We start from the raw sequence: 15,631 nt of genomic DNA, 5'->3' as shown, positions 1-15,631 counted from the left end.
GTGTGGTGTACCTTTAATAATGAATGTCTGACAGTGCAGCATTCTCTCAGTGTTGACCCTCTGACAGTATTTAGGGGAGTGCTGCACTGTCAGAGTCAGGACTGAGGATGACCTGCTCTGTCAGAGGGCAAATATTAATGGAGTGCTCGGGTCAATTTTAATGGAGTTGTGCAGTGTCACAAATTCAACATTAAGAGAGTGCTGCACTGTGAGAGGGGCAATATGAAGTAAATGCTCCAGTCTCAGAGGGTCAATTTGAAGGGGGCATATCTCTCTGACACTGTCTTATTGGAGGGTCAGTACTCACGTAGTGCTGCTCCGTCCAAGTGTTCGTATAAAGGGAGTGACGCACTATCAGATATTCAGGGAGTGCTGAAATGAGGGGGCGTCAGCACTAAGTGGGTGAGCACTGATTGTGTGCTGCAGAGAGTGGGCTCAGCACTGAAGGAGTCCTGCACTGAGAGGCGGGGGGAGTCTGCACTGAGGGAAGCCAGCAATGAGAAAGTGCTGCATGGAGTAGGGTCGCACTGAGCAGGTGCTGCAGTGAGGGGGGTCAGCACTGATAGAAAGCTGTACTTTTAGGTGTTCAATATTAGTGTGTCCTGCACTGTGAAAGGGTCAATATGAAGGCAGACTGCATTATCAGAGAGGCAATGATGAGCGTATGCTGCACTGCTGAAGTGTTGCATTTGAAGGGGTGTTCCATGGTCAGTGTCAATGGTAAGGGACCGTGGCATTCTCAGTGTTATTGCCGAGAGAATACCAGGATGTTGGAGGGTTAATACTGTGGCAGAGATGCACTGTCAGAGAATCAATCATCAGAGAGTACGCACTGATGGAGGGTCAGTACTGAGGGAGTGTCTCATAATCAGAGGGTCGGTTGTCTGGCAGTGCTGGAAAAGCTCAGCAGGTCTGGCAGCATCTGTGGAGGCAAAAACAGCATTAATGTTTCCTTCCTCAGAACTGTTCTGAGGAAGCTCCCTGGCAAAAAATGTTAACTCTGTTTTTCTCTGCACAGATGCTGCTGGGCCCGCTGAGCTTTACCAGCAACTTTGTTTTTGTTACTGATTTACAGTATCCACAGTTCTTTTGGGATTTTGTTGTCTGACAGTGCTTGTTTGTTTGTGCACCAATCTCTCAATGTGGATTGAATGAACCGTCTCACGGGACATAACCTCAGTTCATCAACCCCCAGAAAATGGACCTCTCAAAGTCTGCCATATCCTTTGTAGTAATCGTCGCAGCAGCTGCACTCCCTCAGTGTGGTCCCTCTGATAGTGCAGTGCTCCTTTAATATTGGACCTTCCGAAAGCACAGCACGCTCTTAATATTGGCCCTGTGACAGTGCAGCACTCCCTCAGTACTGATCCTCCAACAATGGAGCATTCCCTCAATACTGACCCCCAGTGTAGCACTCCATCAATAGTGACACTGCAGTACACCCTTAATATTACCCCCTATCAGTGTGAAACTCCCTCAGTGATGTCACTCTGACAGTACATCACTCCCTCCGACAGTGTTGCACACCCTGAGCATCAACCCATTGACAGTTTCAGCGTTCCCTTAATATTGACCAACTCACAGTGCAGCACTCCCCGAATGTGAAACCCCTGAAAGTGAAGCACTCCATCAATCTTGGCTATTGACAGTACAGCCAACCTCAGTGCTGACCCTCCGACAGTGCAGCCCTCCCTCATTACTCACCCCTGATACTGTAACACGCCTTTAATAATGACACTCTGACAGTGTCACACTCCCTTAATATCGACCCTTCAACAGTGCAGCACTCCCTCAACGATGACACTGTGGCAACGCAGGATTCCGTCAGTACTGGTTCTGCACGTTAAGATTGACCCTATGACAGTGCAGCATTCCCTGAATAGTGGTCATCCAAGAGAGTGGCAATTCCTCGATGGAGACAGTCTGACAATACAGTTTTCCCTCACTACTGATCTTCTGGCAGTGCAGCATTCTGTCATCACTGACTCCTTGATAGTGCAGGAACATGCTTCTAATTGATCCCACCGCCACCCATCACCACCCGAAGGTACAGGGCAGCACTCCCTCTGTACTGACTCAACATTAATATTGATTTCCTGACGGGCGGTTCCCTTTCATATTCACCCCCTCAAAGAGAAGCGCTCTCTCATGTTTAACCTTCTGACAATGCAGCACTCCTTTAATATTAACCCACTACCAGTGTGGCACTGCCTTACAGCTGATCTTCTGACAGTGCACAGCTCCAACAAAAAAATGCTCCTGGTGTTGCACACACTCAATATTGGCCCTCCAACAGTGCAGCACTCCCTCAATATTGGATTTCTGACAATACTGCACTACTGATCTTTTGACAGTGCCCCTTCATATCATTCTTCTGACGTTATCGCACTTCTTCAGTACTAACTCTCTGTAGGTGCAGCACCTTCTCAGGACTGCTTCTGTGATATTTCAGCATTCCCACATCATTAACCCACTGACAGTGCAGCCCTCCCTTTACATCAACCCTCCAACAGTGCATTATTTCCTTCATATTGGACCTCTCATTGTGTGATACTCCCTCAGTGTCAAACTTGACAATGCAGCACTCACTCAGAAATAACTCTCTGATTGAGCACATCCTCTGGACTAAACCTCTGAAAATGGAGCACTCTCTCATTACAGACCCTGACAGTGCTGCACTGCCTCAGTACTCACTCACCACAAGTGCAGCACTCCATTAATAGTGACCCTCCGACAGCGTGGTACTCCCCTAATATTGGTCCACTGACAGTGCGGCACTCCCTTCATACTGACCTGCTCGTGGTGCAGCACTGCCCTAATATCAAGCCTGCAGCTCTATCAGGGTGAGCAAGTGCCCCATTATCAGCATGTCAATTCTGAGGCAGTGCACAATGCCCTTGAATGTACGGGTCATCATCAATACATAGGTGTCAGATTCTGCGCTGTTGATACGGACATAGATATCAAACTGTACCTGTCAGTTCATGCTGTGTGACAGTGGGAGGGTTATTACCAAGCTGATCCTGTCAGTTTCTGCTATATGGATATGTGAAGTTAGTAATCAAAATGAACCTGTGAGAATCTGTTTGTGAAAATTGGAGTGTAGTTATCACACTGCACCTCAGAATTTAAAAAAAAACTGTTCACTTGAATGCAGTTATAAAATTGGACCTGTGAAGTTACACTGTGAAACTGGAGTGTGATTAACAATCTGATCTACGATGTGGATACGCAAGTGTAGTTATCATTCAGGTCCTGGTAGTTTGATATGTGAGCATAGATATTAATTTGTACATATCAGTTTTCATAATGTGAATTTGAGAATGTTTTTAGCAAACTATACGTCAATATGTGAGCGTCAATCTGTTTTTGCCTGTTTCTACAGGGTGAATGATTGAGCAGAGGTAGCAACACATGCTTGTCAGTTTCTATTTGTCAATGTGGCTGAACTTTGGCAGCCAGTGACATTCTCTGAGAGGGTGCAATTTGTTATGTGGTAGCTGTTATTAGAATGATTTAATGCAGATTAGATTCAGTTCCTGAGTGTATATTTTGGATGAGTGTTCAGTTTCTCCATCTTCAAAATAAATGACGTAAACGCCAACAGGCTATGAATGCCAAAATGTGACATTATTGACCTGATCTTCGAGCTGGCTTGTTTTTGTTCACACGTTTTGCCACCATGCCAGGTGACATCATCTGTGGAGCCTCTGATGATGCAACACTATTCTCCTCTGCTTGGAATTTACACTGTCAGGCCTGTTATGCTGAGTACTGCCATCTCAGTTTTCACTTGTATGGGTTTATACATGGGGTCATACGTGGGACCCAATTCTGTGTTTGTGTGGAGAACCATCTAGGAATTCCTGTACGTGTTTGTTAGGCTTAGGCTGCTACGGTTTCTTTATCCAACAAAAACAAAAAGGTGCTGGAAAAGCTCAGCAGGTCTGGCCACATCAGTGAAGGGAAAAACAGATCGCCTTTCAGGTTCAGTGATCTATCCTCGGAACCAGTCACTGCTGAGCTGCAGACTTTGTTTTTTTGTTCCTGATCTAGAGCATCCACAGTTCTTTGGTTTTATTTGGTTACTTTGTCCCATTTCAACTGATGGCCTTCGTTGACTGAATGTATCACATATTCAGACAATAAAGGCCATCAGGTTAATATGGGGACAAAGTAACCATGGTAGCCCAAGTCAAACACAGACACACAGGAATTCCTAGAGGCATGGTTTTCCATCCATTCTTCAATCAACAAGCATATAGAATCGGTCCCCATATATGAAAACTCAGATCAAAACCAGAAATGACAGTACTCACCATAGTGGACCAAAATAGCATAAATTCAACTCAAGCGTGGAATAACATTGACTCATTGGAAGCTCCACTGACGATGCCACTGAGCATGGTGTTGAACTGTATGGAAAAAAAAGCAAGCCAGCTCAACAAGCAAGTCAACATTATCCACTACCCGAGCTGCAGATCTGTGCCAAAAACTTTAAATGCTGAAATTTGTTCAAACTGGGCTGGTGTGCAGTGTGAATGTTGAAAAAAAAACAAAACTTGTATTTCCTCAGTGTTGTTTGAACAAATCTCACTGGAAATTGGCCTCAATGTGTGTCTGACTCAATCTGCTCTGTGACTGTGGAAAGGATGTTCTCTGCTCTGACAGCTGTAACATACCTTCGGTTTGTTAGACGCAGCTTGTCACACTTGGCTTTGTGCCGAGGGAATATTACTCTCTCTTAGTCACTGAAGTATTTGCCTGGAGGAAGACAGAAGAGAGCCCTCCTGTAAATCAACATCAGCCAACTTTGTTAATATTTCATTGATCAATGCAATGTTCAGTTAATAATCATGACAATATTTCATTTCGAGTCAGGAATCTGAACAGAATTAGGTGTTTGATGCCACTGTTGCTCTGAGCTGCTTCTTTGTCTTGTGATTTTTCGTTTTGTTAATTCCATACCAATTGAGTGAATTGCAGACACTAAGTGTCCAGATCCACGAAAGGGACTACACAATGCGAGTGTGTCTATGGATATGAGTTTTTGTTGATCTATTCATGTCTCACACAAGCTGAGCCTTTGTTAAATTACTTATGTATTCACACAGCAGAGACTGACAGGGACCTATGAGATTCTGCCCTGTGTTTATTTGAGAAGTCATCGAACTGTACTTGACTGTGGTTTTCTTCCCCCTTTGTGAATATGAGAATGTCGTTGTCAGTTTTTACCTGATTGTGTGTGATGTGGGAACGTTTGTGTCAGTGTCTGCAAGGTGAGTATACTTATCCATCTGTGCCAGTCGTTTTCTGCTATCTGAATGTAGGAGAGTAGGCTTCAATCTTTGCTTCTCAGTTTCTGCTATGTCAACAAGTGAGCTTGGTTTTTCATCTTTACCTGCAAGTTCCGAGCTTTGAACGTCTGGGTGCAATTGTTAACATAATCCTGAATGTTTCTGCTTGTAAAAATGAAACCACATTCATTCAATCGTACGTGTCATTTTCAGACAAGTGAATATGAAAATCAGACTGATAACTACGTTGTCAGTTTCTGTTCTGTAATTGAGTGTGCTTTTCAGTGTTTAATTAGTTATTAATTTGTATTATTCATTTGTTAATTTATTAACTTAGTTAAATTTATGAATTATTAATTATTTTATTAATAATATAATAATTATTATCCAGTTACTAATTTGTACCAATTTTTCTTGGTTTACAATGTCACTAGAGAGCTGATCTGTACCTGTCAGTTTCTGCTGTGAGTTTATTTATCAAATTGTTCCTGTCAGTTTCTGCTCTGTCAATCTGAGAGTGCAGTTATTAATCTATACCTGTCAGTTTCTGCAAGGTGAATGAGGGGGTTCTGTTATGAACATACACCATCAGATTCTGCTCAGAGAAGTGAGAGCAGTTATCATGCTGCCACCATCAACTTCTGCTCTGTAAATCTGAGTGCAGTTATTCATCTGCACTTGTCAGTTTCACGTTTGTGAATGTGAGTAATGTGTTCTCTCCCCATCTGTTTCTTTTCCTTGAATATCAGTTTAGTTATCATCCTGTCCTTGTGGAGGCCAGGGAACTTGGGGAAATAAATATGGATGTCTTGAAAATAGTCTGCATGACATTAACAGGAGTTGTTAGAGGCAGCAAGAGTAAAAATACAAAGTGGCTAAATCGACAGGACCCAAACAAGTTTTTGTAGATTTTCAGGATATCAGGATTTTGTGGGAAGCTGTGTTGACAATTTGAACAAATGACATTGTTTTCTTGTAATATTTCGAGGGAAGGATCATCCCATCCCTGTCACATATTGCAATACGAAGTGTGACTATGGTCATCAAATGTGTACACTCAGTTTCTGTTATGTGAATGTGACAGTGCAGTTATAAATCTCAGTTTCTGCAGTGATAATGAGAGTGTAATTATCAGTCTGTCAGTTTCTGCTATATCCATATGGGTTTAGTTATTATCAGTACATGTTAGTTTCTGTCATATAAATGTGACAGTGTCATCAGCCTGCCCCTGACAGTTACTGTACTGAAGGTGCGTGACTGTAGTTACCAAGCTGTAGCTCTCCATTACTGCCATGTGAATGAGGGTAGTTGTGCACCTACACCTTGGCTTTCTAATGATCAATGTGTGAGTGTCGTTGTCATTTATATACCTGTTTGGATTTGCTTGTCAATCTGAGTTTAGTTATCGATCTGTACTTGTCAGATTCTGCTGAGAAAGTGTATGATTAGTTATCAAACTGTACCTGTCAGTGTAAACAATGTGAAATCGGGAGTTTTATTATTAATCTGTTCCTGTCAGTTTTTGCTGTGCGGATATGATAGACGTGTTATCAAAAGTTCAGTCAGTAACTACCATGTGAGCATCGGAGTCTATTTACCGGTCAGTCCCTGTCCGTTTCAGCTCTGAATCCGAGTGTGCAGTTATTAGTCTGCAACTGCTAGTCTCTGCTACATGACTATTTCAGGGCATTTATCAAACTTTCCCTATCAGGGAGTGAGTGTGCTGTGAATGTGCTTAGCAATTTGGACTTGCCAGTTACGGTATAGAAATGTAAATAACAATTTCCCTTTGTCAGTTTCTGCTGTATGTGTTAATGAGTGGAGTTAGAAATCTGTACACATGTTTGTACCACACAAATACAGGTACAGATGTGACTCTTTCTCTGTATGTTTCTGCTACGTGAATATCTAAGCATGGTTACCAATTGGTACATGCCAGCTGCTGCTTTGTGAATCTGTGAATTTAGTTGTCAGTCCATCCCGATCAGTTTCTGCTTTAAGAATGTATGAGTGCAGTTATCAACATGTACCTGTCAGTTATTGATCCATCTATTTGTTTTGTGCAATGGATTGTGTCGAAGCAAAAGGTTTTGTAACTCCAACAGTGCAGAGTCTAACTGGGAGAAGTTATCAAGGGCTGTTCATCAGGATAACATCAGCTTTTCTGACTGCATTCGTAACATAATTCTGTGAGTAATGCTGTGGAATAGACAGATGTGGCATTCCTTCCTTCGAGTCTAAAGGAAAAGGGCAACGAACAAATCAACTGTATTCAGCTGAATGACCACAATGTTCCTTCTACAGGGAAGGGTATTGGCCAATTCACTTCATTATTCTCATGAATATTACATAACCCTGCTCTGTGGCGTGACGGTGCATGGCAGCAGCAATACTCTTATGATGTGCTGTTGTGGGGATGAAGAAAGCAAAAGGACTTGTATTTTCTGTCTTACAGTGGAGAAGATTTAAACTTATTGAACATGGTCAAACTCTTTGCCAAAAAAATTGACAATTACAAGATTTAGTTAAGTGGATCATTCTTCATTGCTTTAAATGGAGATTACGTCATTAATGTGAAGAAACAGCATTCTGTTTTCCTGCTTTTTTTGTAATTTCCTTTGGAGGGGCAAGTGACACAAAACTGTTTAACCTAGTTGCCAAATTCACTTCCATGCTTCCCCACCGACGCCACCCCGCCCCCGACCCAAAAAGAAATTTTGCAAGCCAGATGGGAAATATGGTTTCTATTCCTGAAGGTGAACATGTTGAGAATCACGTTATGATGAAGTTGGGGTTGTCAAATCTTATACTGCCCTGGCACACTTATTGAAATGGAATGCTGGCTGAATGGGATCAGAATTGTCAGGTGCTTGTTTTTGTCTACGATCAACCTGATGGGCTCAAAGGTCTTTTTTCTGTCCTGTAGACACCTCCTCTGCTTATATAAAAAAAGCCGTAAACATTTTGTATGTATCCACTTGTTACCTGTAGTGTATATGGGTATACATTGTTGTTAGTCTTTGTATGTTATGTATTGATACAATGAGCATATTTGGGACTCAATCTGAATCAGTCAGCAGCTTTGTGTGTGTGTCTGCATGTGCTCAGTAGTGATTTACTACTTGCCAGTAACACTTGTCACACGTGGTTGTTGAAACTAGGCAACATGATATATTTCTTAGAGGGGGTAACAAGGTGTAGAGCTCGATGAACAAAGCAGGTCAGGCAGAGGAACAGGAAAGCTGACATTTTGGGACTGTTAGAAATGGGTGAAGAGAAAGGGACTCTGCAATAAATAGAGAGAAGTGAGGAGATGATAATGAAAGGTGGATAAGGACCAGATAGGTGGAGAGAAGATGGACAGTTCAAGGAGGCAGGGCTGGAGCCAGTAAAGGTAAGTGTAGAGAGGGAGTTTGGATGTGGATTGGTCAGTTGAGGGAAGATGGAGTGGTCAGGGAGGTAGGGATGATACTAGTTGGCCAGAGGTGTGGGTGTGGGTTGGTCAGTGAAGTGGGAGGAGCAGATTGGTCAGAGAAAAGATGGACAGGTCAAAGAGGCAGGGACCTGCTGGATGGGTTTGGGGTGGAGATATTTTGAAGCCCACATTGGGTTGCAGAGCTCTCAAGCGAAATCTGAGGTGCTGTTCGTGCAGTCTTCCGGTGGCAATGTTGTGGCACTGGAGGCAGCGTGGGATGGATATGTTGTCCAAGGAGTGGAAGGGGGTACTGAAGTGGTTCACAACTGGGAGTTGCAGTCATTTGTCAAGATACGAGCGTAGGTGTTCGACAGAGCAGTCTCCAAGCCTCTGTTTGGTTTCCCCAAAGTGGAGGGGGCCTCATCGGGAACAGCGGATACAATGCACCGCATTAGCGGACATGTAGATGAACATCTGTTTGATGTGGAAGGTTTTCTTGGGATGGGGATAAGGGGAGAGATGTTGCGGCAGGTGTTGCACTTCCTGCTGTTGCAGTGAGAAGTGGGGGTGGGGCTAGTGGGGAGTGTGGAGTGGACGAGGGAGTCAGAGAGAACAATCCCTCTGGAAGGCAGATAAAGGGTGGTGAGGGGAAAAAATAAGTGTCCTTCGGAGTGGGGTGAGATTGAAGGTGGCAGAAGTGGAGGAGGTTTATGCCTTGAATGCAGAGTTTGATGGAGTGATATGTGATGACAAAAGGATATTATCTGAGTCTTTGAGAGACAATGGGAACTGCAGATGTTGGAGAATCCAAGAGAATAAAGTGTGGAGCTGGATGAACACAGCAGGCCAAGCAGCATCTCAGGAGAACAACAGCTGATGTTTCGGGCCTAGACCCTTCAGAGAGGGGGATGGGGAGAGGGTTCTGGAATAAATAGGGAGAGAGGTGGAGGCAGACTGAAGATGGAGAGAAAAGAAGATAGGTGGAGAGGAGAGTATAGGTGGGGAGGTAGGGAGGGGATAAGTCAATCCAGGAAAGATGGACAGGTCAAGGAGGTGGGATGAGGTGGTGGGTGGGAAATGGAGGTGCGGCTTGAGGTGGGACGAAGTGATGGGTGAGAGGAAGAACAGGTTCGGGAGACAGAGACAGGCTGGGCTGGTTTTGGGATGCAGTCGGGGGGAGGGGATGAGCTGGGCTGGTTTTGGGATGCAGTGGGGGGAGGGCAGACTTTGAAGCTGGTACAGTCCACATTGATACCATTGGGCTGCACAGTTCCCAAACGGAATATGAGTTGCTGTTCCTGCAACCTTCGGGTGGCATCATTGTGCCACTGCAGGAGGCCAGGACGAACATGTCGTCTAAAGAATGGGAGCGGGAGTTAAAATGGTTCACGACTGGGAGGTGCAGTTGTTCATTGCAAACCGAGCAGAGGCGTTCTGCAAAGCGGTCCCCAAGCCACCGCTTGGTTTCCCCAATGTAGAGGGAGCCAGACCAGGTACAATGGATACAGTATACCACATTGGCAGATGTGCAGGTGACCATCTGCTCAACATGGAAAGCTATTGTGGGGCCTGGGATGGGGGTGAGGGAGGTGGTGTGGGGGCAAGTGTAGCACTTCCAGCAGTTGCAGGGGAAGGTGCCAGGTGTGGTGGGGTTGGAGGGAAGTGTGGCATGAACAAGGGAGTCACAGAGCGAGTGATCTCTCCAGAAGGCAGAAGGGTGGAGATGGAAAAATGTCTTGGGTGGTGCAGTCGGATTGTAGATGGCAGAAGTGTCGGAGGATGATGTGTTGTATCCGGAGGTTGGTGGGGTGGTGTGTGAGAACGAGGGGGATCCTCTGGGGATGGTTGTGGTGGGGTCAGGGTGTGAGGGATGTGTTGCAGGAAACGTGGGAGACGTGGTCAAGGGCGTTCTCGACCACTGCTTTGGGGGGGGGGGGGGGGTGGAGAGAACAGAAGTTGAAGTCCTTAAAGAACTTGGACATCTGGGATGTGCGGGAGTGGGAGCAGATGCAGCAGAGGTGGAGGAATTGGGAATAGGGGGACGGCATTCTTGCAGGAGGGTAGGTGTATTCTAGGTAGCTGTGGGAGTTGGTTGGCTTGAATTAGATACCAGTTTCCAGGTGGTTGCCAGAAATGGAAACAGAGGTCCAGGAAGGAGAGAGATGTATCAGGTGAACTTAAAGTTGGGGTGGAAGGTGTTAGTAAAGTCAATGAACTGTTTGAGCTCCTTGTGGGAGCACAAGGCAGCATCGATACAGTCAGTCATTGATATAATGGAGGAAGCGGGGTGGGGTGGGGCCAGTGTAGCTGTAAAAGATGGGCTGGTCCACGTATCCTACAAAGAGACAGGAATAGCTTGGGTCCATGCGGGTGCCCGTGGCCACCCCCTTTGACTGTAGGGAGTGGGAGAAGTTGAAAGGAGATGTGGGTGGTGTCACAGACACAGGTGGGAGTTCCTGCATCTGGGTGGGTGGGCGGGGGGAATGATGGTGTAGGCAAGGGAGTTGAGATAATTGGAGATAAGTTTGTTGGGGCGGGGTCATGCAGAGGCAATGGGTCAACAGGGGCAGTCGGGTTTGTGGATTTTGCAATGAAGCAAAAACAGTTAACATGGCGTTGGGGAAAGATGAGGTTGGAGGCTGTTGGCAGGAGGTTACCTGAGCGGTTGAGGTTGTGGATGGTCTGGGGGATGATGTTTTGGTGATCAGGGCAGGGTCATGATCAAGGGGGTGGTAGGAGGAGTCTCTCTCTGTCCAGTTTGAGGCAAAGTACATTTCCTAAATGTAAATTGGATTCAGTTCCTGTTTGAGTACTTTCAACAAAGAGTCACCCGTTAACATGTCAAAGATGTGAATGTTGATGGACTATGAATGATGTTAATTGGAACTAGCGGGATGTCAATTGGCAATGGAAACATTACAAAGAGAAACTTGCCTTTTCTCAGTTGGGATTGGGTGGTTGTTTCCTTGGTCAAGTCTCCGGAAATTGAGCTCAATGTAAGTCTGATTCAATCCGCTCTGACTATGGGAAAGATATTCTCCATTCTGATCACAGGAACGTGCCTGCTGTTAGTTGGAAGCAACTGCGCACACTCGGCTTTGTACCAAGGAAATATTGCATCAACTGGTTTCTTCAAGTATTTTGCCTGGAGGAAGACAGAAGAGATATCTCTCGTAAATCAACGTCAGCCAAATTTGACAATATCAAACAGATTAACATATTCAGGTACCTGTTATTAGGATGTTTCTTTTCTTGAACTTCACCTCCCAAACCAGCAGAACTCCAAAAGCTTATGATTTTTAAATAAGCCTGTTGGACCACAACATTGTGTCATGAGAGTTGTGTCTTTTCTTTAAAAGGCATCAATTTAAACACAAGTCTGACTCAATTCTTACATCGAGCTGCTCCTTGTCTGAGTTTTTTTTAAAATATGAAATTCGATGCCAACTGAGCGAGATTCAGAAACTGAACAGTAATTGCACAGCTCCATCTAAAGTGCTACCTGAAGAGGGTGCACTGGTGACACAGCTCATGTTACCAGATCCCAACACACTGACTGTTGAAGAGAACAACAGCCACTATTTCAAATGTTGTTTTTTCCCCGAGACGTATGATCTGTTAACTCCAATCTGCGTCCTTGACGGGTATTCGCCGCCGCCACCTGGCTCCCGGCAACTCGCAACTAACAGCATGAAACAGCTGCCAAACAGTGAATTGTCAGTGTTTACAAGTCTAAAAGCTACAAGACTGACCCCCAGCAGCTTCTTGCCGCTGTGTCTCCCTCAGCAGGCCCACACACAGCCCGAGAAAGGCCTCTCTATCCCCGCCCCCAGGCCGCTCTCTCTCCAAGTTCCGGGACCAGTTCCTGCCCCGCTCGCCCTCTTACCAACAGCCCCCGGTTCTCCCTGAACTGAGCCCGAATCAATGCCGGTCTCGGAGCCCCACTCTGTGTCCCAGACTCACATCTCGATACGCTGCGGAAAGGAGCCTGCTGCTCCCTCGCTCCCCTGGGCGCTGGTCTCTCCATTGCGGTCTGTTTCAAACAAACCTCTTCCACTCACTGAGTAAATGCCCCTCAATGGCAGCGCAGGGGGAAGGGCCTCACGCATGCGCTCCTCTGGTCATCAAAAAGCAACATTGGGGACGGGGCCAGTCTCACGCATGCGCTGTTAACCCCATTTTTTTTAAACCGAGTTTGCAGGCAGCGCGGACCGGACACGGGATCATTGCCTGATCTGTATGTACCATTCAGGAGGGAAGCGCGGGGTTTAATACAGCCCAGGCAAACTGATCAACCGGCTGGGTAACCGTGGTTAATCACTCTTATCAAACCCGCCGATTTAAACAACTTCAAAGCGATTAATTACAGAATCCCATTTTTTTTTGGGGACATGTTTAGTTTGTAATTGCAATTGCTGCCTGAAATGTATTTCGCAGGTAAATTGAAGCAATAACCGTTAAAACATCGCCAGAGATCGTAGCATCAAAATTAGATAAAATATCATTCCTGGAAGGGTTATACTGCAATATGCAACATTAGTGTCTGGGCAGAATTACAAGCCGTGGGAGGAAATAACCAGATGCAGTTCCAGTGCCCCTCACCACATGACACCATCAACATTTTCAGTCTCCGCTCTCGGAAATGTAATATTTGAGTTAATAGAATCAATTCAAGTTTATGCTCTGTCTGCACTCGGAACCGGGACAGGGATAATTTGACTTATAGACGGAGCTGCAGATGCTGGACAATTTGACATAACAAGGTGTAGAGTCGGATGGACAGAGCGAGCCGAGCAGCATCAGGGGAGCAGGAAGAAGGATCTAGGTCCGAATCGTCAGCTTTCCTGCTCCTCTGATGCTGATGGGCTGTTATGTTCATCCAGCTCTACACCTTCTTATCTCAGGGATCATTTGATCCGGGCTCAGCTCTTTCCTGGAGAGATGTGGGTGGCTCTGAGAAGAGCCTTTGGGTTCAGGTGGTGACACGTTACACCGACTGCTTCATTTCTTTGCTGCTTTCTTGGTCACTTTCGCTTTGGCCTTCGCCTTCGTTCTCACCGATTTCGGGGCCGGTTTTGAGGCCTTGGGGCTCTTGGTCTTTTTCACCTTCTTCACGGGAGTCTTTTTCTGAGGCGCTGCTTTCTTCGCCGCTTTTTTTGGCGTTGCTGCCTTCTTGCCGGCCGCTTTCTTTCCTGTTGCTTTCTTGGCTGGGGATTTCTTCGCTGCCACCTTCTTGGCCGTTGTTTTCTTCACGGCTGCTTTCTTGGCGGCTGCTGCGGGTCTCGCCTTCTTTCCCACTTTTGCCTTGACCTGATTCTTTGGGAGTTTGAAGGAGCCGGAGATGCCCTGGCCCTTCACCAGAACCAGGGAGCCTTTCGCCAGGAACCTCTTGGTAGCCATCCTGATCTGTGCATTCTGCTTCTCCACATTGACCCCGCTTCTCTGCAGCGCCTTCTTTATAGCGGCCAGAGACGTCCCCTTCCGATCGCTGTTCTCCCCGACAATCTTCACAATCCGCTCGCCCAGCCCGGGACCGGCTGGTTTTTTCCTGGGGGCCGCCGCCTTCTTCTTCTTGGGAGTCTTGGGTTTAGTGCTGGCGGAGGCTGGAGGAGCCGTTTCGGCGGCTGCACTGTCGCTCATGTCGGGAACTCTGCGCTGAATCTCTCTCTGTCAGACTGAGCTGGGTCAGCAATGAAGCTGCTGGTGGCGGCACTGAGCAACTTCAAGGCAGCGAGCGGACGGCGCGGAGACAACCTGCCCTCAGCTCCCTGCTCCTGCTGCCTCTCTGTGTTTCTCTCTCGACAGAAACTCTCCAAGCCCTCTGCAAATCCGCATCTCCAGAGAGCCAGGCTCGATCGTTCCTGACCATGACACGGGAAGGTTCGCGGCCAAAAAGTTTTCACTCGAATTGACGGCTCCGTTGTCGAGTTACACGCATTTTTGCTGCTGCTCTGATCGCGCTCTCTGAGCTGAGCGCTGGCATTATCCTCACTTTTGGGCTGAAATCTTGAAATCAACAAATACACAGCCTTGAATTCTAGCTTTCGGGTTTAGTGGGGGAGCAGGTGGATAATTGGAATTGAAAATATTTTCGATCTGCACAAGAGAGATTCGGAAATATCATGATATGAGCGGACAGACAAACACAGTGACGTTAGACTAACCCGCCCGCCCTTTTCCCAAAGTCTCTCTGATTCAATATTCACATCCACACAGTCACAGGCCAGAAACATTGCCAAATGTAAATGTGGAAGGATATCATTTATTTTCCTTTCAGCTTTTGCTCGGATATCAGGGAGTTGTTGGAGATTTTCCCCTCAGTAACTGTTAAAATCTCTGAGGCCGGTGTGCTGGAGATTCGCTCTTCTCCACATTCAGCTGCAAAAGCCAATCATCTGGTTTGAACTTCCATTGATCACCCAGATCAGTTTTTTTTTATTTTCATTCCGGTGACAATACTCAACATCGGTTCTGGGAGTAATCAGACATAGAAACACAAATAATGGCAACTTGGCCGAAGCTTTCGGCCCTTCAAACCTCTCCTCCAACTCATCATGAAAATGGCAGGTCATCTAACTCAATAGCCTGTGTCCGTTTTTCTCTCATATGGAGTCGTTAAGCAAGGATGCATAACCTTCAGTCCAACCATAACATGCCGAATATAATGCCAAACTGAACTAGTTCCACCTGCCTGTCCCTGGCCTGTTTCCTTTCAAACCTGTCATATTTACCTACTTATCCAAACGCCGTTTCAAGGCTGTATTTGTAGACACATGGGCCGTTTCCTCAGAAGTTCATTCCACTTGCAGCCGGCTCTGTGACAATAAAACCCTCGTGTCTTTTGTTTTAATCTCTCTACTGTCACTGTAAAAATGTTCACGCCGTTCCTCAATTCCCCCCATCCCAGGCAAAAGACAAC

General features: G+C 46.0%; 1 protein-coding gene across 2 annotated transcripts; it reads right to left on the bottom strand.

The window, feature by feature from the left end:
- Nucleotides 1–11,245: 11,245 nt before the first annotated feature.
- Nucleotides 11,246–14,352, bottom strand: LOC132206950 (histone H1-like). Of its 2 annotated transcripts, XR_009443232.1 has the most exons (3): nucleotides 12,465–12,547; nucleotides 11,942–12,021; nucleotides 11,744–11,857 (listed from the first exon to the last, which is right to left on the bottom strand). XR_009443232.1 is itself a non-coding variant. In XM_059642060.1 (2 exons), exons 1-2 carry the CDS (start codon nucleotides 14,350–14,352, stop codon nucleotides 11,720–11,722), a joined length of 720 nt encoding a protein of 239 aa, XP_059498043.1. In that variant the 3' UTR covers nucleotides 11,246–11,719. The 2 variants fall into 2 exon arrangements, 1 of the variants encoding a protein (XP_059498043.1); XM_059642060.1 differs by lacking the exons at nucleotides 11,942–12,021; nucleotides 12,465–12,547 and adding an exon at nucleotides 13,771–14,352 and having other exon boundaries at nucleotides 11,246–11,857.
- Between the last annotated feature and the right edge of the window lie 1,279 nt (nucleotides 14,353–15,631).

This window comes from Stegostoma tigrinum, chromosome 44 (genome assembly GCF_030684315.1).
Source record: "Stegostoma tigrinum isolate sSteTig4 chromosome 44, sSteTig4.hap1, whole genome shotgun sequence".
Taxonomy (NCBI): Eukaryota; Metazoa; Chordata; class Chondrichthyes; order Orectolobiformes; family Stegostomatidae; genus Stegostoma; species Stegostoma tigrinum.
This window is presented reverse-complemented; position numbering and strand designations above follow the sequence as displayed.

Bases quoted from the DNA above. Each gene is read 5' to 3' on its own strand.
- LOC132206950 (XM_059642060.1), bottom strand. From the start codon at position 14,352: ATGAGCGACAGTGCAGCCGCCGAAACGGCTCCTCCAGCCTCCGCCAGC. The intron at 11,858-13,770 runs GTGAGAACGAAG...GTCTTCCTCCAG, and splicing joins CAAAACCGGCCCCGAAATCG to GCAAAATACTTGAAGAAACC.